The sequence below is a fragment of the Onychostruthus taczanowskii genome, unplaced genomic scaffold, assembly GCF_017590055.1.
Source record: "Onychostruthus taczanowskii isolate IOZ18803 unplaced genomic scaffold, ASM1759005v1 scaffold153, whole genome shotgun sequence".
In the NCBI taxonomy this organism is placed as follows: Eukaryota; Metazoa; Chordata; class Aves; order Passeriformes; family Passeridae; genus Onychostruthus; species Onychostruthus taczanowskii.
Window position 1 is genome coordinate 144,519 of NW_024498719.1, and position 26,665 is coordinate 171,183.

Consider the following 26,665-nt stretch of genomic DNA (forward strand, 5'->3'; position numbering starts at 1 on the left):
GTGGCTGCTACAGGTGGCTGAGACACCACCGAGCAGTTGTCTTCAGAAATGTCACCCAGCAGTCTGGGAAGTCTGGGCAGCTTTCTCCAATGCACAGCCTGCAAAAACTGGGCCAAATCAAGACACTCACATTCCTGACATGGAACAACAATCTTCTTGGTTTCCTCTAACTCTAGCTGTCTGATAAAGCAGATTACTTAATCACTCCTTTTCTACCACCTACTCCTTAACAGATTGTGTGTTATACACGGGATCAGTGCTGCTGTTGAGAATTGTTTCTCCACTCTGGGCACACAGCTCTGAAGTGGAATGAAATTTCATTATAGACCAAATGCGTGCTGCACATTGTATATAGTCAAGTCCAAAAGCCACCTGAGCGAAACTAAAAGTAAAGAGCCATCCAAGAAGGATTATAGGATTATATCCTTAAATCCATAGTGAGATACATTAGAAAGTGATGTACACTGTTTTCTCATTTTCATCTACAAGCAATAGAATGGATTACCTAGCCACAAATTTCCATAATTTAATTCCTTGTGTGGTACGTGATGCGGGAAACAACATCACAGCAAAGCTCAGTGAGAACTGATGGAGGGTGAAATCAAAGCTGGATTTATATGAAAGAAAGAGCTTCAATGTCTCTCCTGAAAGATGAAATAAAATCACAGACAAAATGACCATTACCAGCCAGAACAACTACAGTGCAGTCTTCTGACTTACTGTATCACTAAATTAATGCTGGCAGGGGTGCAAGCCATGAATTCACTGAGAAGTGCAGTGCTCCAGGGACTTCTGCTGTTGTTGAAATAGCAGTTGGCCAGGACAGAGTAAAAGTTTCTTGAAGGTGATGGCCAAATTTGGCTGGCCACAGCAGAAAAGCAGCCCTGCCATGGTTGGGTGACTGAAACCATGAGTATTTCCCTGGGAGTGGGGCACCACCACCAGCAACTGCCTTTGGTCTGTGCCTCTGGTGCACCGTACAGTGCTGCTGGATGGAGGGAGACCATTGCAGGGAATTAAGCCAATTTCAAATCTTTCTCTCTGCTGATATGCTACTATGCACAGCAGGACTATCCTGCTACCCCCATGACCTTAATGCAGAGAAAGGAAACTGCTTTCAAATGTCTGCTATGAGCTGGAGGTGGCCAGGATTGAAGCTGCAGCCATGACTGCTGGGCCTGGGCTTCTTTCCCCCTTATGGCCCTCATAAGTGCTTCCAACCTTTCCTTAGGACACACACTGCCGTCCCCAGGGCCTCTCCTGAAAGCAGCTCTTTAATTCAGCTATTTTCATCCAGGGAGAAATGGATTCCATGCCTGCTGTGACTGATTTCAGAGGCTCTGACAGCTCCACCTTGCATTGGTTGCTAATGGATAGGCCCCTCCATGCCTGTGGCTGCCCGCTCTGCTAATGAAGCGGGAGATGAAAGCATGAAAGCACATGGCACCATCACACACTACCTGAGGCAGTGTCATTCTAGCATTAGAGGTATCAAGACAAGTTCAGCATTACTGGCTACTGCAGCAATCAAAAAAGTGTTGGGGAGAGTGAGGTGAAAACTACAGCTCTTTCCCAATTTGAGCAATATCACCTTTGTCTCCGCTCATACCATTTCAACAAGAGCAATGACATGTTGATATCCCTACAGCAGCCATTGGCTCAGGCAGGGCTCTAAGGAGTCTTCACAAAAAATTATATTGCAAATACTATCTGGGTACTAGGAAGAGATAAAGAAGAGGTTAATTATTTGGGGACCAGCTGAGGCATAGTACAGTCCAAAGCCAGCTGCAGGACACTACTGAGACTGTTTGGGAGACTCTGTAGGTATGCTGATTTCATTGTTTTGCTGCTCCAGTGGGAAACACAGAAATTACTCTGTGTTATGTAGTGATGGTGCCCAATGTATCTGTCAGACCTGGTGTTATTCTGGGGAATCTCCTTTCCCTAAAAATCATTACATGACAGAGAAGAAAACATGACCTTCCAGAAGAAGGAATTTTTAGCTTTTGACCTGTAGGAAACTAGAAACCTGGTTGACTGAAGGCCACACTTACACAAGACCTATGACCCACAGGGACATGATGCCAAACACAGTACAGCTGAGTAATTAAATGGTAGTTGAAACTCAGAAACCATCATTTCAAATCACTAAAGGCCCTAGGGAATACTTCCCCTCCTCTATACATATGGAAACAAATTATTTATTGACGGGCTCAGTAAAGTCTGGATTCTAACAGATGTAAAAATATCTAATGCATTTGATATCTCAAAGCTCAGTGATTAAATATGTCTGTTTTGTTATACAAATAAAAGCAGCAGCTTTATAGGATGTTGGAAGCCAAAGACAATAAAAGTAATTGTCTTTTTTTAATGTTTCATATTACAGGCTTCAAACTTTTTGAGGAAGTATAAACATCTGCCATTCAATCAACTTTGCAGAAATAACTCAGCTAGACTAACAATATCAAGCATATTATTGTTTCTTTTCCCCTCTAAGGTTTGATTAAGAGCAACCCAGCTCTTCTTCCTCCCTCTCCTTACTTGAAACTCAGTAGCATTGATAGGTGGATCTGTATACTCTGTACAGTCTTGTATGTTCAATATGCCAGGTAGCTAAAGGTCAGATATGGATGGGCATAAAACTTGCTGCTCTGTCTAATGGTGGCAAACTGAGGTTTATCTTTCTCTTTTTAATTCGTGGCTTGCATTTAAAAATTGCAAGCAATTCTATCACTTAGGAAACAGCTGAACCTGCTCAGCCTCATCTCAGAATTTTTATTTTCACATAAAAACCTGTGTAAGGCTCATAACAAAGCAGATTTCTACAGTCAAATAATACATTCCAGAGCATTTCTCTGGAGAGCTGAAATTACCTGAATGTCACCATTACTGTTATATCAACATAAATCACTCCAATATACTCTTAAGCAATGCAACATTTCTTACACATACACCCAGCAATAACAAAGCCTATCACACACTGATTACAGCAGAATCTATGAAAAGACTCTCCATGCTATTAAAGATTAAAATATTCCCGTGAAAAACTTGCAAACAATCCCCATATTTTCTTGTTCCTATGAGTGCATGTTTTTCTCTGAATTTGGGCTGCATATGCTAGTTTCCAGGGGCAGAATGTGAAAATGCTGGGTCTACTTTTAGACAACCGCTTTGTTATTTCAGGCAAACACCTGCACTGCCAAAGAAGGGCCTCAGTGTCGCATGTATGGCACGTACCCATTGTCAGGGTAAAAGGGAATGACTGTGACAAATGAGAAGCTTTTTCAGCTAATTCATTTTGTGTGTAGTCATCTCAGAGCCATGAGGCTCCAGCTGGGACTGGTGCCTGATTACACTAGAAGCTGTACCAAGTCAGCCTCCTTCACTGAGCACCTTGGGGGCTTAAGCAGACAATCCCACAAATAGTGAAAGAAAAGAACTACAGTTGTTCCTCTTCTGCAAATGAGGAGCTAAGTGTCAGAGCTAAAAAAAAGGGCTCAGCCCTCAGCCAGTATAAATTGGCTCAAGAGGATTCAGGTCATCACAAATACACCAAGTTACAGCAGCTAAAGAAAACACTGGAGTTGGATTTATAATGCCTGAGATAAATATAATGCACCCGAGCAAGATTTTACCTTCTGCAATCAGTATAAAAGATAAAATGTACTTAAAATACTGTGCTTCACGTCTTGCTTAATAAAATCCACAGCATAAAATGATGGTGCCAGTTATCAAACTAGACAAGCACAGAATGGTAACACTGCAAGAAAAACCAGACAGCTAGTTAAAATGGTAAGGTATATAATGTGCAATAAGGGACACAATACACCCACCTTTTCTCAGCAGAAAATGATTTTGCTTATAATTTTCTTAGTCCCAAAGTAACTGAAATACTTGAAGAAATGAACTGTAATTTATAGTGGGGCCTGGCAAGGGGGCAAAATAATGTTTCAAGGACTTTTAGAAGGAATTTATATATCCTGCTGGATCTTGAAAATATTTCAACAGAAATTCCTGGATTTTAATTACACGTATCAATGGTTTTTGACTCTCATCACACTTTTACATAAACACTACCTACACTTTCATTGAACTCTAAAGTGTTTTCCTTTAAAATAAAACCATTGGATTGCCAAAGCATTATTTCATTCTCTGATCTGTAAGTATAATACCTTTCTATTCTCTTTGCCTTATCCTCAGTAAACAACAAAGTGAAGGAGGTGTGGGGGCTCCATACCCTGGTTACTCAGAGCCTTACTTCCCTGCCAGGAGACGGGCAGGGACATTTCCCTCTGTAGGACACTCCATTTCAATGTGCTGGTTCTTGAGCTGGCCATTTCTGGGACCACACTAACTTGTCTCTCTTAGTACACAATAACTCACTCTCTTGTTACCAGTCACAGAGAGATGAGGCAGGAAAATTAAGAGAAAACAGATGCCTGATGGATGAAAGTGGAGCTCAGGAGAGCTACTGTTCTGTGTGTGTTCAAAATTGAAAGGAAAGAGACTTGATATCATTCAAAGTAGTGACTCTCACAGAAAAAAACCCAGCACTTTGGGACTGAGAAATTGAATGCAGCTATAAATCCATAAGCAGCAGCTGTAGAGGCAGATTCAAGAAAAGAAATCTAGGATAGGAAAGAAAGATTCACATCTGACCCACTACAAAGAAATGCCATGGTGCCAATAATGGCATGAGAAACATACTTTTTTTTGGTTAAATGGTATTTAGGAATATACTCAGGTATGTCACTTGAATTTCATAATAAGTACAAATAAAGTGAAGATGTAGGTCAAGACTATTCCTTTCTATTCCTTTAATTCATTTTTATTTTCAGGATTCTTTTCAAATGTTTTACATCAGTACTGATAAGGAACACTTCCACAATCAATAGATAGATGAGGAAGCAGAAAGGACAAAAGAAGAGGGGGAAGTCTTTACTATGTGAGAGACTGCAGGAAGGAAAATCCATTATTTGCTACAGAAAGGTTTTTCCCAAAGTCACCCCACTTGAACCTGTCCCTTCTCCTTCAGAGGTCTGCAGGCCACAGGAGGTACACTACAACAGAGCCAGCCCTCTCAGCAGGATTCTTGGGCAAACATTGCACAATTAGCTGAGTACAAGTGTGTCTTCAAAATGGTTATCCATTTCTGTAATGCTGTTTGACAGGCATGTCTAAAATCTGCTGGGGAGAGCAATATACTCTGAGTGGCATGAAACACTCCACAGAATTCTGACAAAAGTAGTCCAGGGTGTATGGCTCCTCCCTGTAAAACCTGCCTCAGAAACAGAGGTGGATCTGTCATCAGTTTTGTTAAAGCCAAAGTTTCCATCTACCCTGACTCATCTGAAAAACCTGTCACTGGTCACCTGCCCTTATTGCTAGGTCACATCTGAGAGATGACCTTATCAATCTTGTCAGTATCTGAAGGGAAGGTGTCAAAAGGATGGAGCCGGGCTCCTTTTGGTGGTTCCAAGCAATAGGACAAGAGGCAGTGGGCAGAAACTGATGCACAGGGAGCACAGGGAATTCTACCTGAATATGAGGAAGATCTTTTTTACTGTGCAGGTGACCATGCTCAGGAACAGATTGCCCAGAGAGGTTGTGGACTCTCCCTCACTGGAGATATTCAAGAACTGTCTGCACACAACCCTGTGCAATGTACTCTAGGATGACTCTCTTGAGCAGGCAGGTTGGACCAGATGACCCCCTCTGGTCCCTTCCAACCTGGCCATTCTGTGATTCCATGTGATTTAATATTTTGCTCTCTCAACATGAAATTATTGCAGTAGCAAGCTAAAGCTACATTTTAAATAAAACATGCCAACATATTTTCACAGTCCAAATAAATAACTTCAAGTAAATAAATAACTGCATCATACAAATATCACTTAGAAATGCAATTAAAAAGAGCCTCTTGCTTTGTGTTATAAAAATATGAAAGAGTACTCAGGACAAGCTGTTTCACATAAGATTTTTCTCTATATTCAGCAACTCCAAGATCAAAATACTGAAATTTCATTTATCAAAGCTAAAAGGATGGTTTAATACAAATTTTATATGAAGACAGCTCTGTTTTTCTAGCCTGCATGCAATATCAAATTCAGTATAGCTTGATACATTTTAATTCATACTTTCATTACAGCTCTGTAAAGTACAATAATTTATTATACATTCTCTTGAATCTTATTGAAACATCAAACAAAATGTAAAATTCAAAGGTAGAGGAAACAAAGCACCAGAAATCTTATGAGAAAAGCAGTATTATGAGAAAAACAGTATTTCCTTTCTTATCCTTCCAGTTCTAACCACGAACCATAGTGAGCACTGGACATTGGAAAACAACACTGAACTACAAGACTCCATGCACCTCTCAAATCCTAGTACAGCAGTGGTAAAATGTGAGTGCCACCAGTGTTACCTCTATGATAATTACTCAAGTAATAGATAGCTTTTTTAAGAGAACTGAGTGTCTCAGAAACACTCTCTGCTGGCAGAATTAATAATATTCTGGAGAGGATGGACCCATTGGTTCTTTTTATATTGTTTGCTGATCTTCAGTTCAACAGACTAACATGTCTAGGACTAAGAGCAAAGTCATGGGTCTTCCATGCTTCTCTTCCTTGCCTCAGCCCAAATGACATAATTTTTCACAGAGCTTTGGGTTAATTATTCACACAAAGCTCAAACCACATACAGATGCAAAGGGGAGAGCACAGCATCACATGAAGAAGGTTTTTGGCCACATATTTGTGACCCAGACTCCTTTCTTTGTAGGTAGATTGAAAGGAGCAGACATCAGGCAGATTACAATGAATCATCTCCCTAGTTAAGCTTTCAGGCAGAAGTCATTACACTACAAGGATCAGTCATCAAGTAAAAAAAAATTCATGTGAAAGTGGAAAGCTGAATCTTAATAGCAAATACTAATTTTCATTTATTAAAGTACCTTAGTGTATAATATCGTAAATGCTTGAAATCTGGAAGTATGTCTTTCTTTTCTGAATTTGTCTCATCTTCTTAAGAGAAGATTTGAATTTACGAAACAACCAGCTTCTGTTTCTTTTCCTGATGGAATTTTTGCAGAAAACACTTTCTAATTTGGAAATTCATGCAGTTCTTACCTAGCACTCTAAGAGAAATCACCAATATTTTTGCAATAAAAGGCCAGAGGCCTTTTATGCCAAGTTACTGAGAATGATGTTATAAAAAGCCCTCCCTAATAGTGATTGCAAACTAAACATTTATTCACCTTTTCGTAGCCCTAGCTAAATGCCATTTGCTCTAGAGGAAATAGAGTGATTAGGCAGCCTCAACAGCCTGAGTGGAACATTAGGAATGTACCTGCATGACAATAAGAAGGTCAAACACCAAGATGAAAGAAGCCAAGAAGGCTCTTGAAACCTCATCACTTGGCAGAAATCCACGATTCAGCTTGTCCCAGCTGATCCAGTCAGTAGTGATGACAAGCACAACTACAGAGGTCAGAGTAAACAGAACCGTCCTGGAAAGAAGAAGAAAAAATAGATCAGAGAGAATACAATAGTAATGAAGATGCATCATTCTATTTTATCTGCCTTCTAATGGTCAACTAGTATTTTATCAGCGCTTTCCCAATGATGAAAACCAACTAAAGAAAATTAAGTGCACAAACAAATCTTTTAATTTAAGAAAAAAAGCAGTCAGCTGTATCCTTAGTGAAAACAAATTTAGTAGCTAGTACTAAGCATGTTGCAAAATTAGCTGGAGTATATCACTCTGGTTCTTCATTCTGTACTTTTCTCTGAAGATGAAAACCAGTTAAGTAAATAAGAGAGAAGTAAAATGTACCAAGGCCTGCATGATCTAGGCCAAATTCAAATCAACTAATTGAGAAAACATTGTCTATGGCACCAAAGACATTAGAACCTTTGAAAATATTTTCTGAGCTGTAGGAGCTGGAAGATACTAACTGTGAAGTCAAATTTTTATACATGTCTCCATTAAAAAAAAAAAAAAATTTAATGCAATAATTTTTTTTTTTCAAATTCTGGAGATTATATGAAGATTTTGCTTTGTGTTTTCTAAGATGTCCTTCATAAAAGTTTTCAACAACATTATGACTTTTCTGAGAAGTCAAAAGTGAAATGTGAATCACAAAAGTATTAAGGCCTCTGTATAAATGCTACAAGAATTCAAGAAGACACATTTAACTAATTCACACAATTTTGAAACACAGTATTTAAGAAAATATCTTTCTAAGCTATCCCTGAAAAATACCTCTGCATCATTTCCAGCATAACTTTGGTAATACCTTACGGAGTTGGCAGCAGTGACTGATTTAATTTCTGGTTCCATGGAAGCTGGAAAATTTAGTTGATAATTTAAGGGTGAGCAAGGCTTCTTCCAGTAGCCATAGCTGTCAGCAAAGCTGTGCTATATTAGTGGCATATCAAACCCTGCATGCATGCTCATGGCTAAATAATTGTGGCAGGATTTTTTTTCTACAGCAATAATGTTTCATTTTCTTCAGCCACTGAGGGTTGTAAAATAAAGCAAAGAATATTTCCCATGACATTTCCAAAAAGGACCAATGCTCAGAAGAGGGAAAAATATCTGTACACCAGTAGTCCCAGGGTACCAGTCTGTATGCTTTTCTTTTTATACAGCAGCCTTATCTATCTGTGAGAAAGGAAAACCAAATATGCACATAGGCAATTGTATAATACATTTGGACTCATAAACATCATTCTTCTGTGACATGATGGGCTGCACTTCTTCAATGTAATGAGGCACAAAATTACTTGACTGTTACCACCTTTATTTTGGAATAACTATTTTCGTTCTTAATAAATTAACTCAGTTACATGCAACACTATGGTTGACGCCCCAACAATTTCCCTCAAAAGAATTATGAGCACCTAGGCAAGAAAAAAAACAGTAAATGAGGTACATTAAATGTAATTAGACCTAAGCAATAGTCAAGCTTTCTTATCCCAAAACATTTGCTTAGCTACCATCTCAACTGTCAGTACCTGAACCTGACTGACTTTTCTACAAGCTCCACTTTGGTACATACACAGAACAGTTTACTTCGCAAAGACAGCTCTCCCTCTCTTGCATATAGTCTCTTGAGACACACAAAAGTGTTTTTCCCTACTTATTTCACCTTCATATAATATCTGAAATTCTCACTGTTAATGTTCTTACTTTACCTGAAAGGTTCTCCAGAAAGAAAGCAATCCTCAGCACTTGTCTGCTGGCCAAGGCACAACCCCCCAGCCACTAGGCACTCTGATTTTCCTTGACCTCTTTCTGTGGAACCACCTCTCCTGGGGCAGAGGAAGTTTAAAACCATAATTCAAATCTGAGTATTTTACTATAGGAAGTATATACCCAGAAGTTATGCTCAAGACTATTCTGCCTCAGTCCTCTTGAATTATGCATTTGCATTTTGGAGCAAGAGTTCAAAGCATGGAAGATCAGACTTTGGCATGTAGGCAAGCACAGGCAGGCTTATTTTTATTCATGCTTTGTTGGCATGCATGCAAAGACCCGATGTGTGTGCTCAAGTCCTGATTTCCTTGAGGAAATGCATATGCACTTAGAAAACAGCTTTGTTATTCATTCTGAAATGTCAAATAGGGAGGGAAGGGAGCAGAAAATGGGTTGCTAATAGAATAAGAAAATGCGAGACCAACAAATAAGGTTAGAAATAGACTTTCAAAATGGTTGCATTAAACAGCATAATTAGTACTCTGTTGTATTTTTGACCTATGATACTGGAGCACAGCAAGATATTCAATACGTGCTTTTGGAGTTATTATAAACTGAGGTTTCTTGGGTTAGAGTTCAGTTCACTTCTTGTGGAAGTACAGTGTCCTGGAGATTAAGAAAAAAAGGTGAGGATTTCATTTAACTTGTCATAACGTGTATTGGATAAACCAGTGTGAGCTGCCCTGCTATATCTAGCCCAGTGTAGTTTGCCCTTTATTCTGCAATGCACATTATTGAGAAAGAGCTACACCATCAACCCATTCCCCACATTGCTGGCAGGACCACTCCTCATTACAGAAGGGGAAAGGCTACAAGGTGAAGGGCAAGAGAGGACTGACTTTTCTCTGTACCAGGCACTAAGAAATGCAATTTCTACCTCTAGTTCACTAAGGAAATACATTTTTATATTTCACTTCTAATTCTAGCTTGCTGTATTGAATGATTATGTGCCCTAGACACCTATTCAGCTGCAATAACACACATTTTACTGCCTACTGCATACTCCTTAAGAGTGCAAATAAACACTGTCTAGACCAATAGCATACTGAATAGTTAAAATTATTAGGTAGGTCCACAAAAGTCACTACTGTGCTTATCACTGCCAGTGATTATTTAAAATCCCCAGTGCTGCTGGGGAGGGATAAAAAGGGGGAGGCTGAAAGAGAAGAACTTTTACTGCCAGAAACCTCTCAAAAAATAGGCAATTTTTTAGACTGTATCTCTATAATAATCTTTGATTGCCAGGACTGTTTGGTCTTGAAATTGTCAAATCAAATCACCCATGCCAAACTGAATCCATACTACAGGCCCATTTGTCAACAGAAGACTAATCTGGTTCTCAAAAACTTCGCAAGGTCCAAAACAGATGCATCTTCCCTTCTGTCCCTTTCCACAACACTTTCTTGCACTAAAAGCTTTGACCAAACTGATCAACTTTAAGTCTGCCCTCCAGTATATTATACATTATGAGAGGTTGTGAACTACATGGACCAGAAGCCTGAGCAGGTTTTAGGCACTGGTGATGGTTCCCTCATGGCAGACAGGATCACAACCTAAACTTTGTAGAGAGGAAACACAATGAGCCGCTGCGATCTTACGTCCTGGATGCTTGGAGACACTCTCTTCTGCTGTTTAGCATGTCCTACCTCCCTCATGAGGAGCTCCTAAGCAGAGCCCATGAGCCACAACTCATCATCTTGCAGCCCCAAGGCAGTACCACAAGACCATTCACAGCACATCCACTCCAAATCTACACCAGAAGCATCTTTCACTCCATCCAGCCACACTCACAGGAATCAGTCTCTTATTTGTCTGTACTGAGTGAAAAACTGAACAGCCCAGAATTTGTCCCTGGAAAGAGAAAAGACAAGCTAATAAATGTATACATGTTCACAAAAAATTAACGTTGGAAACAAGAACTGTTTCTAATTTGTGTCTCATGATTCTTCATGTCTAAATCAGCAGGGCAAAGTATATAAAAAATGGACTCTGGTCTGTGATGGAACTTCATTTCTCAAACTGTAACATAGAGAAAATGAAGTTTTTCATTCAAAGGTTAAACACAATTCTCTGTATAACACTACCTTCCCTTTAGTTGTGACTTTGAGCTGCTCATTTTTGGAGATATTTAAAAGTTTCTTCTCTTACATGACCCTCTGCTAAATCTTTTGTGATGCTACAGCTTAGATGAATAGTAAGAGTCTATCTTACTATTCATCAGATAGTAAGAGTTCTGTTATGACCAACTGAAGAGATGAAAGACAAACTTTAGTTATTTTCCTCATTGTCATTTTGTCTTTTTCTAGAGGCAAAAAACATTATCTTGCCCTTTGACTACACCTTTTCCCAAAAAAAAACCTACCTGTGCTTAGTAAAAAGTAGTTCTTAGATTTGTATGACAGCATTTTGAGAACTTTTCATGTTAACTTCACACATAATTGTCACTAAGCTGGGTCATTTATAAATCATGAAACATTGTTAACAAGGATCCTGAGTATTGCTTAAAATGATGTTCATTTGGGATGAACACATTAGACAGGACCAAGAAACTGGTCAGTCACACTCCTTAGGGCTGCCCTTAGTGGGAGAGGGTGTCTGCCATTACTGCTGTCCCACCCACATCACACTGCCACTTCTTGGCATGTCTTTGCACTTCCTTGGGGTTTCCCCAACTCAGAAACCACCCTCCATGAGTCACAATCTCTCCCTCTGCTGTGGAATGCACCTGCACTGGCTCTGATTGCCTTGGCAACTTCTCATGAATGTACCCAAATAGTTGCAAATATGCTGTGAAAATAAATAAAGAAAAGGAACAACAAATTTTACTGCTCTCTATATTTAAAAAGGCTTTCCAGTCCTCAGGAAAGATAGATAATCCATTGAGTCAAATACTCTACATAATTTCTAATCTCAGAATCAGCACTGGCCAAATATACAGTCGGACAGTGTACAATAACTATAAAGAACAATGCTACTGCAGATGTTCATATACAAATGCCAACACTTTTTATTTCACTTGTTTTAATTAAGAAGGGTTCTGTTATTTAATCTGTCAAAAATAGCAACACTAAACCCATTCAAAATAAAATATTTAGTCTGCCTGTTGCCTGGTGTCAGAACCACTTCTGCAATTAAGCAAATATGAGGGACAGATGCTCTGGTGGTGGAAAGCATCTGTGTTCCCTGGAGCAGCATAGCTTCAATCCTCCATTTGGCCACTGCTCTTCTGCCTCTATGGGACAGTTTTCTGAAAAAGAGAGCAGGGCCTCGAGATTTCTGTGTTTACCAGCAGCTACTGCAGTGCCACAGAGTGACACAGTTGGTGCTGAGGATCCCATATTCGCAGTGTTTGGATAGTGTGGGCTGACCTGAGCATACATCCATAACTTTAGCACACCAGGTGAGATCCCAGTGTCCACTTCAGATGTATCCAGAAGAAATCCCACTTGTGCACCCCAGAGCAATCCATACCATTAACCAAAGGGGCAGGTGGAGACGTAACTGGCAGGTCCACCCGAGAAATGTGCTACTGAAGTGAATTGGTAATACACACAGACCCTAGAAATTTAGGAATATTTAGAGAGTTAATTACATTTGACCTCTTTTGTTAAAATAAGGTGTTTGATCCTGATGGAGATAAATATGTGGCAGAGATATGGAGCAATACTATATCAGATTTCAGAGCACCATACTCCCCATGGCATGCTCTGCAGGAATGAATAAGTGGGAGAAATTACATTAATGCAGATTACCATCAATGAGACTTAATTGTCTGAAGTTAAATATAAATTAGAAGAAAATGGTTTATAATTCAAACGTTGAATCACATTATTTTTTAAAGTCCTTGTCACCACAAAAGTGTATGTCTCACTTCTGTCCTGTTAAAAGTAATGTGTAAGTAATTCAGCATTTGCCAATAACTACCTGTTCTGAAACACTTCCTATGCTGTGTATGGCTCATAACTACTTATCATTAGCAGATGCTGCACATTTTGAGAATCATAGGTTCCCAGCTGAGTGTTCTAAACAATCCTTGTCATTCTGACTGGCGAGCTGAAGAAACTGGACACCACAGAGTATAAAGGATGCTCTCAAGTAGCAACATTGTTTTTCCGCTTTTTTATATACTCACTTACAAACACTATGGGTTTTCCAGATCAGAAAGATGTAGGAGAAGCAAGGCTGAGGCTTTGACGGGATTGACTTGGTATGCCTTTTCCAGCCAGAGTGTCCCTAGAGCTTAAGGTTCTTTGAATCTCTCAACCCTAACCCTAAGTATAACCATAATCCTAACCCTAACACCAGCTTCAGCTCTAAACCTAGCAAAATAATTTCCAGAGGAGAAAAGTGGAGGCCCAGCAAGACTGGGGCCTTGCAGGGATCACCTTATCTTGCCTTGTCCAGCCCCAGATGTTCTGGGAGCTAACCTAACCCCAACAACCCTTCCCACAAACCTTGCTTCACATCTATCTTTTGCCTGTAACAGTTTTGATTTTATTAGAGCGTATCAGTATGATTCCAGAGTTATTTGGGATTTTTGCACAAAGATTTGTATAAAGCCTGAAAATACATTTATGTTAATATATAAAGGAAACATTTTGCTATGTTTCATGCAATAAAATTAATAAGATTAGGTAATGTAATCACCTGGTGTAATATCAGAATTCTAGAGCATCATATTTTTATTACAGGTAGAAGCATCTTTGAGTTTCCTTTTGCCACACCATTAATTTACTAAAATGAAAGTGTTATCTATTTCAAACAGCAGCTCATTTAAATTAAACTCATCACCATAAGCTTTACATTTCCAATGCCATTTCCTATCTGTGACAAAGAAAGGCAAAAACAGTTTATGAAAGTTCATGGTCTTAGTTGTAAAAAACATTTTCAAACACTATTATATGAAAGGTAGTATAAAACTCACATGAATCATATCCAAAGAACTCTACTTTATGTTCAAATTCCAAAGTTAGAAGTTAATTGCTTAACTCCAGCAGAAACAATTTGGGAAAAAAACTGAACCAAAACAGAAAACCAATCACAATTCTATATAAGGTAAAGAGAAGCCATTTTTCTGTTTTACTTTCAGATGGATACATGACTTATTTTATCAATGGGATGGGGAGTGGACAACAGCTGCTCAAAAAACAACAGAAAAAAGATTTTTAAAAAATATTTTCACAGCAACAATATACCTTAGGATAGACCCACCTGGCAATTAGTCAGCAAAAATGGTGTATATTCAGACAAGTGCAGTTCATCAATATGCAAAATTTATCTGTGAAAGGGATGATTTCTGTAATGTGAGGGAAGCTGTGTCAGAATCGAGCAAAATTCCTGCACTTCATTGTGGCCGAGGAGCTAGGGCAGCAGCTCAGTTACACCAGATAATACAAACAGTGCAGAGGCCATTACCTGTTCTGAGTAAGTCAGACCAGCTATTTGAATATTAGTGTTAATGAGACCAGCTGGATGCAATAACAAGATTTTCACATGCTACAAGGTACTATTTGTTCAGACTCTTTAGCTAGAGCTGGTCTGCTCAGTATACATGAGTCAACATTAGTCGTGATGTGACATTAGTCATGAATCAACAATTCTCAGGATTTCCTACACCCGTGTGTCTTAGTGCTCAGTTATTCCCATTCCCTGGCTAGAGTGAGGTAAAGGCTGTTTATCATGGGATAAGACATGGGATATATGCCAAAACATACAGAACAGGGACTTTGGCTTTCATGTTTCCAGCATCCTCAACAACTGCTACAAACAGTTATGAGAAGAAAATGTTATTGGCCTCCATTTCTCTGTTACCATGAAATACTCCATAAAGTCTTAAATTCATTGCAATGTAGAACAGGAAAAAAACTTCTGAAATGGAAAAGATATATGTTTTAATATTTAGAAGGAAAAACCTATTTCATGTGCATTTAGGTGATAATTGAAGCTATTCTAAAAGCCTAAAATTAAGATTTTCAGACCTAGAGCAGGAGCTAAAAGTATGTCTCAACACCTCTTTGATTTTCCTGAATTGAGACACATCATTAAATTCTAGTTTTAGAAACAAGAAAGAGTGTAAGTGTGGCTTTAGCACCACCTTTTCAATCCTGTCTATGATCTGCATTATTTGGATTTCTAGATGATTGATTTAAGACAAACTGATTAATTTTCAGAAGACACAATAGAAAACATCTAAGTAAGAAAAGTGGTAAAAATTAATTAAGCGATTCTTTAATGAATAATTAATTACTTCTCAATTGCTGAGTTTACCAGCATTGTTTCTGTTCAGAGTTTATTTAATCATTAATGGAACTTTAAACCTGATCAATGTTTTACTATATAAACAACACTCTGAATGTTTCCTCCAGGTTATTCTAGACTCGTATTTCTTTTCTGCATTTAAGTTATTCAATTTTTTTTCTGAAAGCACACTGAGGTCTGCTACATTTCTTCTAGAGCCAAGCAAAAAAAATGATCATTATTTTTTTTTAAAGACATTATTGTTACGTATGGGTTAATTTAGTGCAATTAGAACATTTTACAAGGAAATCAAAATCAGCCAAAAACTTAACCATAGAGGGTTTCTTTTTCAGAAGTCTGCCTGTGAAATAACATATCTAAACTCTCATGACAGTCAACAGAGATGTAGTGCGAGATTTGGTTGCCTAAACCAAATCTAGTTTAGTAGGATTTGGGCTGCTGTGGAGTACCTTGGTTGGTCTTCAAATCTCACAAAAAAAGGTCTCCTCTGAGCCCTGTGTCCTATCCACCAGGCCTGTGCACTATTTCAGTACACCAAAGCATTTCAAATTGTAGCCAATGCCTATGTTTAGGGACCTGAATCCCACCTTTATTCAAATGATGGAATGCAGAAAATTATGCAGGTGACTACAGGTAAGTTTCTACTTGTGGCAAGCTCAGTGATGATCATCTGCATTGACCAGAGCTCCACTGGCTGTAGCAGGAGCTGGCATGTTGATAGCCATGATCAACACAATAAACACCAGACACCTGAACTCAGAGCTGAATCTCAAAACTGAAGTCAGTTCTTGATATTTTTATTTATTTAAATGAAAAGCCTTTGTATTTTTTAATTGAAAAACAAATATACTTTATGTAGCAATTAACAACACTCATATTTGAATAAAATAATGCAAAATTTATATTTAGAAACTATCAAATGAAAGCAGTCACTGAAAAGTTGGGGTTTCCTTGCTTTTTAAAACATATTTTAGAAAACTGAAATTATTTCACATACAATTTTGATGCAGCAGTCATAAAATTATCCTCACAAGTTTTTAGAAAAGAAAACAAGAACAGACCCCATAAAATTTCCCACAGTATGTGTGATTATAAAAGTATCACTCTATGGTTCTAAGAGTTACAAAGCATAAAGGATAAAAAAGGAACTTTATGTAAGCAGAACATATGGAACATGTTGTCCTTGCCACAATACTGTCACGTTGCTACTCTTAGAAAACATTTATAAGAGGGTGGGAGCGCTGTACAGCATACACTTACATTGTCAGGGCTTCTCAGACAATATATTACAACCAAAACTGAAATTTAAAATACAGTTCAAGTTTAGAATAAACATAACAGTTTAACAGCTTTCTATGTTCTAGACTAGATTAGCTGTACAATTTATCTATACACTACTTTTATGCAACAAGAAATGTCTCATTATTTTACGGTTCATACACCATCATATCTATGGGATATAGGTTCTCATTCATCAAGACATTGTTTTTCACAATTATATCTGTGCAAACCCTATCACAGTAAAAGATAATTGCAATTGTTTTGAACTGCTCTTCAGGTTTTTTTCCCCAAAGCATTTTAAATAAATACAGGGTCTTTCACCCAACAACTTGATTATATTTTGATTAAATGTATTTCCAAAACAACTGCAACATTAAAAAAAAAAAAACACACAAAAAACCCCACAAAAAAAACCTTTAATTTTGTTTCCTGAAAACCACATTTTTATATCAAAAATCTTTCAAATTTTACCTCAGTGAGAAAAGGGAATTAGTAGACAGCAAGCTGAGTGCATGCCAGGCATGTCTGCTGGCCATAAAGAAGTTCCAGTGGTGTCCAGGGCTGCAATAACAGAGGCACAACCAGTAGATCAAGGGACATATCCAACTCATATCCAGAATATCACTTCCAGTTTTTGGCCAGCAATACATAAAAAGCACCAATAAATTAAAGTGGTGTTTTTTAAAGTGGAGTATTCTAAAGGTTTACTGGTTAGGGGCTGAAGCACTTGTCCCCTGAATAGAGCCTGGAGGATGGGAGAAACTAACATCTGCCCTCCACCAAATGCCTCTGGGGAGGTGAGCAAGAAGATGGAGCCAATCTCTTCCAAGAAAGTGAATGACAGGATGACCAGAGAATTTATATTATATATATATTATATCAACTCAAAAGTTCTCTAGAAAAATAGAAGTTCATATACATTATTTTTCACAAGTTAAGCCAGTTCCAGTATAAGGCTGACATGTATTCTTAAGAAAAAAAGAAAAATCACATGCAATTTACTGTGATTTTGACTTCCTGGAAGTTTAACCTTTCTAACAGTAGAACAGGATTAGAAAAAAGATTTAACAAAAAGAAGTTAATAATAAAAAAAAACCCAACTCACCAAGACACATCCTGACAGCCAGTGCTGTTCCAATAATTACATTCTCAGCTCTGTGACAACGTGAATATTGTCACTTTTTCAGTGGAAGATAAACAGAAATTTCCAAGAAGAAGGTGCATCAGGTGTTATGGCTAAATTTGTTAATATGTTAATATGCCCAGATACATACTGGATAAACTTTGGGTTTTCCAGGAAATAGTTATCCCCCTCAAACAGAAACTTTTCAGTATTTCAGAAAAAGTCCTGTGTTCTATCCTGAGACTAATCTGCACTCTTTTCTAAATTGTTCCAGTAAACAGAAACCAGATAAATCCTGGAAGGAAGAGCAATATTCAGGGAATTCAGCAAAGATGCAGTAAAACCCAGGCTAAAGCCTGTCCCACACCTGCCCTGCAAAGAGAAGTGCAGGGGCTCAGATCAGCAATCATCCTTGTGGATTGTATCATCATGCTGCTGGCTACTCTGAGGAGACAGGGGTCTCACTACTTCTGATCAGAAATTCCTTCCCACGGATGAGAAACATTTATCAATGAAAGTTTAACCAATAATGATGCTGATTTGAATGTTTTGATTTTCTTAAAATACAGCAATCAAAAGCTTTATTGCAGGATTCCCCAAAAAGGGTAAGCAAAGATCCCTTTCCTCCAGAAATAATTTGTCATCCTTTACCTTCCAGTCTTGGTCTCTTCAACTTCTAACATCCTAACAAGAAAGACTTAACATTAAAGATGCTCAGAATTTACCATCTCAGTCACATAATTCTATGCTGAAAAAACCCAAAACATTTGCTTTTAGCTGACACTCCCTCATTGCAGTCAGTACTCATTCAATTTTAGACCTGTTTCTTCCTCCTTACCTGTCCACTTGACCTGACTTAGTTCTGAATATATTTCCCAGTGGTTTGTAACTTGTAACAGAGCCCCTTTGGGCCTAAGATTTGATGGGTTTTTTTGTTGATCTGGGATTAATGCAAAGGACTAAGGACTAAGACCTCAGCAGGATTTAAGGCAGGGGAGTAGCACCAGACAGCTGAATGACACTGCAGATCTCAGGCAGTAGGGATTCACAGGGATTGCTAAAAGCCATCAGTTTTCTTTTTTTTTTTTTTTTTCCTGGGATATAATCAGAGGCATTTTTTTCTTCTCCCACAGTTTTCTCTCATGGATCTGCTTTAGGGTTATAACCATCTTTTAGAAAGACTTAGAGAGTAAGTGATTAATCACACCTCTTATACCTATCCAACAAGGCAATTCTTTCACCAGACCCAGGCTACAAGCTGGGGACAGGCCTTTTATCTTGCCCGTAAATAGATGAGCTGTCTGGACAAGGGGCCACATCTAGGTGAGGTTAGGTATCCACCCAGTTTATCTCCAGGGATCCAAATAGTACATCAGATTTTGCTTTGCTTGCATGATTGTACTGTGCTCAAAATAGTTAAGCTGCAGCTAAAGTGACCCCAAGTTTAATAGAGATTGTGCTAACCAAATTTTGTTAAACATATATTCCATGTTTATTATTCTCTTAAACACTTTTACTCCTTATTGTGTTCCCTCTAGTTTTACAGCTCTATGATCATTTTCTTCCTGTAAAATACTTCAACACATGTGTTTGAGAAGTATAAATGTCTACAAGCTGCCACCCCACCACTAATATGATTGCTCAATCAATCTCCAGCAAGCACCTACAGTGAGAAGCTAGAGCAATACTTTTGGAAGGGCTATATTTTGCAGCTCTTCACTTTCTCTCTAAACAGGGAACCTTTGTCTTGTTGATGAGACTTTGAAATAAACCAGAATTTGGAATAAATGGGTGCACTGGACTTCTTTGATCAACCACTGGAGAGACTAGAATCAGCCACATTTTTAGACTTTTGCATTGCAAATAACTGCATCCATTTCACAAAGGTTCTAAGAGTGAAGACAGCTTTGGGGACTAGATATAGCATCTCAGAAAGCTTCGTTCAGTCATTTGGATTAACTTGGTTAGTATCATCTCCAGTTTTCTCCCAGGTCATCCAGTCATTGTACAGAGTTGATATTAAATTAATTTGACCAGTTCTTCAATGAGGTTTTTGGCTTTATGTTCTTCCATAATGAAAATAACTGTCATCTCTAGCTAAGAGGCCAAGAAAGATGTTGTGACTTACAATCATCCCTGGGCCTTTCCATCCATTACTGGTAATCTATCACAGACATTTCTGAGTTGATAGCCCTATCAAAGTCTACTAAAAAAAAATGAGAACATGGAGTCAGATTCATCATTCCCTTCCTGCCACAAGGTACTCCACAAATGCAATACAGGTTTTCAGTACACAGTGAGAGTATTCTGATATTTATTTGGGGCGGAATAGACTTTACACTTAAAACTCCCTAAATATTGTTAAAAATTATACTAGATCAGCTGGATTTTTTTTAGTTTGAAAAGTGTTCATAAATGCTATAACCAATAATTGTTAATATAGGCATTTCATTCTGCATTTAAAGGCGGCTCCAGATATGGGTTATACAGGACTGGGGTGACAACCAGTTGCAATTACAAACAATAATTGCAAAATGCCACAACATCTTCTCTGAAGTTACCTGCCTGCTAAGCAAGATGCCCTTAACTTCATTCAGAATATTCTATAGCCCACAAGTTCTTGAGAATATGCTGCTAGAATAAATTTTAACAATGCTTCCAGACACTAATGCTGTTACCAATTTCTCTGTCAATCAAATTATACTTTCCTTGAATTTGCATAAATCTAAATGCTGGGAAAACACATATTTAATTCTATTTAGATTTCTGTAATTACATTTGCATGCAATTTGTTTGAAGGATGGGATATGTGTAATGAATGACACTAGCAAAGCTATATTGCTCTACTTGAATGGGTATAAGTGAACATATGAAGGGTTCTGGTTACAAGGCATAATTCAAAGACAGTATATAGTTCACCTCTCTCTAAAGAAAAGAAAAAAACCCCAAACATACAAAAAAAAAAAAAAAAAAAAAAAAAAAGTAGTTTGAATAATTAAGACTATTTCCTAGCTGGACTGACCACGTGGAAAAGTGTCCTCACATCTCTTCCAGAAAGATGACAACAGAACAGCTCACAAAGTCAAAAAGTTTGGAACAAACTAGTATCTTTAGACCTGTGAAAGCTGATTAAAATCTTAGCTGCTGCTTAACATACTATGCTGGTGGTGTGTGTGCCTGCTGTGTTGACACCTTGGACCTTGCCATCGATTTCATTCCAAATAGGTCTGACCTAGGTGCTCTTTAAAAAGGAATTGTTTAAAAACACCTCCAAGAGCTTTCTGCTTACATTATTACACTTTGCAGCGATTTTAAAGCCCATTCTTTTTGCAACCCAAGGCTTGCTAGTGACTGCTTAGTTTCCTTTCATTTATACTGAAAATCTTAATATCAGGTAACAAATTAAAATGCTTCTATAATTTTGATTTGTTTCAGAACATTGCCACACCTGCTGCCAATTAGAGTGTTGTTAATGCTCATTCAGTTTTTTATGTTGCAAAAAAAATTATACAGCTAAGCCCTAATTGCCAGTGTCCTAATGAGCACAGCTGTGTCACAAGGCCAAAAGGTTCCTGAAACAATCCAAAGCCCAGACCTTAGATGGCAAAATAGGATAACAATATCTTTTTTCCTCTTTCTGCTCATGTAGGGAGAGACAAAACAGTTGAATGCTTCCCCTCTTGGTTCAAGAAGCTCTAGTTTTGTCCTTGTACTGGGAATTACCTCAATCACAGAAAGCCACATCACTGCAGCAATCCATATAGCATGAATGATCTTAAAAACAAAAATGATAAAAGTGAGGAGATAAAATAAATAATGACATTACAAAGTAGTGATTCCTCCTTCCTAATATTTTTCAACCTGTTTCAATTTCCAAACTGATCAAAAAACACAAAAATTGAGCATAATAAGATGGTTTGACAAGATGGATGGATAGTTAGAATTTTCACAAGATCCATAGGAAGAATTTATGATAAAACTTTAGCTTGTGACTGAAGCTAGGATCCTAAATCCATAGCCAGGGAATAATATTTAAATGGTCTGATTATCTTGAGTACTGAAAGCCACACAAATATGCAGGTCAAATTCAAGATAATTTTTAATATATTTGGATGCTTAAAATAATATTATAGGATAGCAAATTCAGATGAATATTTTGGCTATGACTGATTTTCCCAGAAGGGTAAAGCATTTTTCCTATACATCACTTTCTGACTGCATACACCTAGATATTAGTGTCAACTTTCTTTATTAGTCTGTTCTTCAATTGAGAGGCAAAACCTGCTGTCACAAGACACATTAAAGTTTAGACTGTTGTGTTACACAAGGTAAGTATGTAACTTCTGTCACTGATAATGACAGATTCTTTCCCCACATATCATAATCAATAACCCAATCAGGTTTCTTATAAAAGAATCATAAAGATATACATGTTAAGAATATTGTTATTACTCAAAATCAGAAAATAAGTCTGCAAGAAAAAATGCAATAAATGAATGCAAAAAGGAGCTGGATTAGGTGGAAACAAAACAAAAACAAAAACAAAAATGAAACATGCACTAAGCATCAGAATTTTGCTTATGGAATAATGAGAAGAATGAACACTGTGAAGAAAAAAAATATAGGAGTTCTAAGAGGGAAGTACTATCAAATTTGAGAAAAGGGTTTAGGTTTAAGACTAAACAATTCAAACAGGACAGGTATCATTGTATGCTTGAGTAATCTAGTTTTATGGATGCCATGGAGCTTATTAAACACTTCAAGGAAAAACATCTCCTACACCTAACTGCGAAAAAAAATCTGTCAGTATCTAAAAGAGGATTAAAGTTTCACTGATGACAACTGGGCTTTTGTCATTGATTTTCAAAAGATGAAGGTCAGATGCTGATTTAAACACATGTGAACGTACCTATTCACTAAAAAAAGTCAATCATCTTGACGGTTAAAGTCAATATCAAAAGCCATCGACAACAACCGTTCAGAAGCACAAAGATTTTCTTAAATTTGCAACTTCACTAAGATGGCTTATTCTATGCATGAATTAAAGGACCTAAATAAATTCTGCTTCTTAATAAAATTATATGACATACTGCTGATATCTCTGGTAATATGGGTGATATTAACAGCATATTTCTTTCATTAAAATTATTGATATTATTAACAGTTACAGATTGACTACAGATAGAAAAAGATTTTCCTCTAGACCTAAAGAAAATCTACTGGAAGTTTTGAGGCCTCAAAACCACATTGCATTTAATAAAATAACCCTAGTGTCACTAGAAAGCAAATTTTGCTTTAATAACAGCTTTGAAACTATATAAATAAACAAAACCCATATCTGGCTTTAGTTCAGTGTTTACTTCACAGAAATGCCTTTGCTTCACTGTGCCATTATGCTCCAGCAGAGTATGCCATTACTGGAACACAAGCTCTCATTCCACTAATGGTGTTGCTCAAAGAACATATTAAAATGCTGGTGTTTTCATCCAGGAGATATCCATACATCTTCCACAAGTAATTACATTACCAGTAATCCTTTTAAAAGGCTCTCTTTGCTCAGTTGCTTTGCCAATATCTCTAAGCTTGGTTGCATGACATTCGCACTCACTCACAGCGCATGAATTGGTAACAGATGAACCAGCTAATACACTGGTGCTCTCTGATCAGCCACAAATCATAGAACCTGGACCCATCAAAGGAAACAAACATGCTTTACAAAGCCCCAGATAGTTTGGTTTTGTTTATGGCTGAAAACAGCAGAGAAAGCTGAATATAGCACACGTCCTTTCACACATTTTGCGGGAAACAACAATTACAAGGAAATTGAACCAGTAACTTTTTAAGGAGTGCTGGCATTCACAATGATATAAAAAAGCAGTCTCTAACTGCAGGACAAGCATCTCTTTCATGAAGGAAAGAAGCAGCAATATGAAGATATGGAATACAAGGCATATCATGAAATACTCTAATAACACCAACAGATTCAGACTAAGAAGTTTTGCTAAATATTCAAACACTGCCAGAATTAAATCTGAAGGCTATTTTCCATACTGTGAATTATGTCGAATTCATTAATGAATAAAAACTGTTAACCTCAATACTAACCCTGCACTTTTCTACTGTAGAGTCTACTCCTTGTTCCTGAGCTAGTGATTAAAAATAGCAAATGTCATCGTATCTGTCAGTCAGTGTATACATAGATGATGCAGGAGGCAGCGTGCAGAAGTGTTTTTGAATCATCAAGCAGCAGTACACAGAAAGGCAGAGAATAAATTAAACCAAAAAATAAGCCTCAGGCTGATGTGTTTGAACTTCACTGCAAACATTCTTCATACATATTTAATTGCTCCATTGAGACTGTGACTGTTCTGGAGATGTTCCAGGCATTATTTCCATTCCATTAGTACACTTGCAGTATGTGTACTCCTTAACCCAAAATGATTGATTCTATAAATGTCTTCCCACTTACTGACCTGAACACTAATTGAGGTTGTGTATAGATTAAAAGACAGTGTATGCTTTTTGAAACCAGCCAGCATATATTTTAGCCACTGAAAGATCTTGTGGCACAAGAGGAAAGTGGTGCTCTTAACTGAAGACATCAGTATGTGGTTTCACAGGAATGTTTTAGCTAGGAAGAGTTGGAAATCATACAATAGGATGACAAACTTTGCTAAACAACACTTTAAACAGAAGATTAATACAAAGTCCCACCTTTCTGAAACAAAAAACAATCATTCTTTGAAATACAATTATCACTTACCAGATCGCTTTGTCTGTGCTTGCACCTTTTAAATTAATTTTCTTTAGGAGAAAGTATAAATTTTTTACATTCTATAAAAATAAAACTTTAAAATTCAGATAATTTTATCAGTTCAGATGCACACAAGAGGAAAAGTTGAATGTTTTTGAAACACCTTAATTAAAATTAAGAAAATGTTGTACTCTGCAAATAATTCTACTATGAACCAAAACTTTTCCTGTTCAAATTATTAAAGGTAAATATAATTACAGTGTATCAGATAAAATTTTGAGTTAGCCACCCTGAGGAAGCAACCCTCAAGATCTCCATAAGCACTGCCCTGATTCCAGATTAACCTTGAGGTGCTGGAGCATGCATATTCAAGGAAGGGCAACAAAATCTATGAAGGGTCTGGAGCACAAGTCCATACCACAAGTATATGGAACAGCTGAGGGAGGTGTGGTTGTTTAGCCTGGAGAAAAAGAGACCTTTTCTCAGGGGAGAGGTTACTGTCCTTTACAACTGCCTAACAGGAGGATGAGGACAGGTGGGGTCAGTCTCTTGTAACCAGGAACAAGTGACATAAGATGAAAGAACGTAAAGTTGTGCTAGGAGAGGTTTACATTGGCTGTTAGGATAAATTTCCTCACTAAAAGTGTTCTCAAGCATTGGAACCAGCTGCCCAGGGAAGTGCTTGGAGGTATTTAAAAGACATGTAGGTGTGGCACTTAGGGACAAGGTTTAGTGGTGAACATGGTAGTGCTGGGATAACAGCTGGACTTAAAGGTCCTTTTCAATCTAAATGATTCTATGATCAACCTGAAAGCTAGAGACAGTCTTAAATCCTTAGCATTTAAGACATTAAAATATCAGTTGTACTACATTTTGAAAGAAAAAATGAGACCTTGTAACAGAGTTGTGCTCATGCAGTTTGGTCAAGCTTGTATCAGACATTGAAAGAATACTTGGGAAACACTAATACTCATATTATACTTTATTTATAATGTTTACAAACATGAGTATGTTAGACTTCATGTGACAGAATACTGGAGAGAATCTTAGACAAGAAATCTGGACCCGTCTTTGAGAGAAGTTTCATCCTGAGAACGAATGCATTAAAAATTACATTGCCAGTGCTGTCTTGCTCCAGACCCTCCAGATCAAATTTATTCAATTTAAATCTGATTGTTTTCCACTTAAATTCCATCTCTCAACTCAGTGTATCATTTAAAAGTCAAATAAGATATTTCCAACTTGTTTACTGTCACTGAAAACATGCATCACTCTATTTCCTTTCCAAGACCTGTGCTTCCTGTGCTATGCCAATTGGCCTTGAATATTTCAGTAGATGAGGTCAGGTCAAAGCATGCAAATAACTGGAAGCTGAGCATGTGTTCCAATCCATTTTTTACTGGCACACAACTTCTGTGTGCCAGTAAACAAAGAGCAGCAAATATATGTTTATAGATGAGGGATTTAGCACATTTCTGTGCCACGTTTCTTTTTAAAATTAGAATTCCAGACAGTAACCTCCCTGGGGCAGAGTTCACTTCTCCTGGGCTGTGCAGTGCTGGCACAATAGAGGTCCCCTGTAAGAGCATTTATAATAGCAGTTTGTTTTTAAACCATGGTCACAGGTGTTTTTTTTATACAAAATTAATTTTCTATAAGTTATAAAATTACTGTTTCATTTTATAGTAAGGATCACAGAATCAGAATGGTTTGGGTTGAAAGGGAATTTAAAGATCATCTTTTTTCAGCTCCCATGCCAGCACCTTTGACTATACCAGGTTGCTCAGAGCACTGTCCAACCTGGCCTTGAACACTTCCAGGGCTAAGACATCCACAAGGGCTCTGGGACAATCTCTCCCAGTGCCCCACCACTGTCACAGCAAAGAATTTCTTCCTTACATTTGGTCTAAACTTGTTCTCTTCCCATTTAAAGCCAGTCCCCCTCATCCTATCTTGACACCTCTTTGTAAAAAGTCTCTCCATCTTTCTTG

The 26,665-nt window shown here is 37.7% G+C and overlaps 1 protein-coding gene across 2 annotated transcripts in view; it reads right to left on the minus strand.

Moving 5' to 3' along the window:
• TMEM117 (transmembrane protein 117) overlaps window positions 1-26,665 on the minus strand; it is a 179,063-nt gene that overhangs the window by 27,594 nt on the left and 124,804 nt on the right. For both annotated transcript variants that reach the window (XM_041399071.1, XM_041399072.1), the window contains exon 6: window positions 7,348-7,507. In XM_041399071.1, the coding sequence (XP_041255005.1) occupies window positions 7,348-7,507 (160 nt within the window). The remainder of the gene's footprint in view (window positions 1-7,347; window positions 7,508-26,665) is intronic.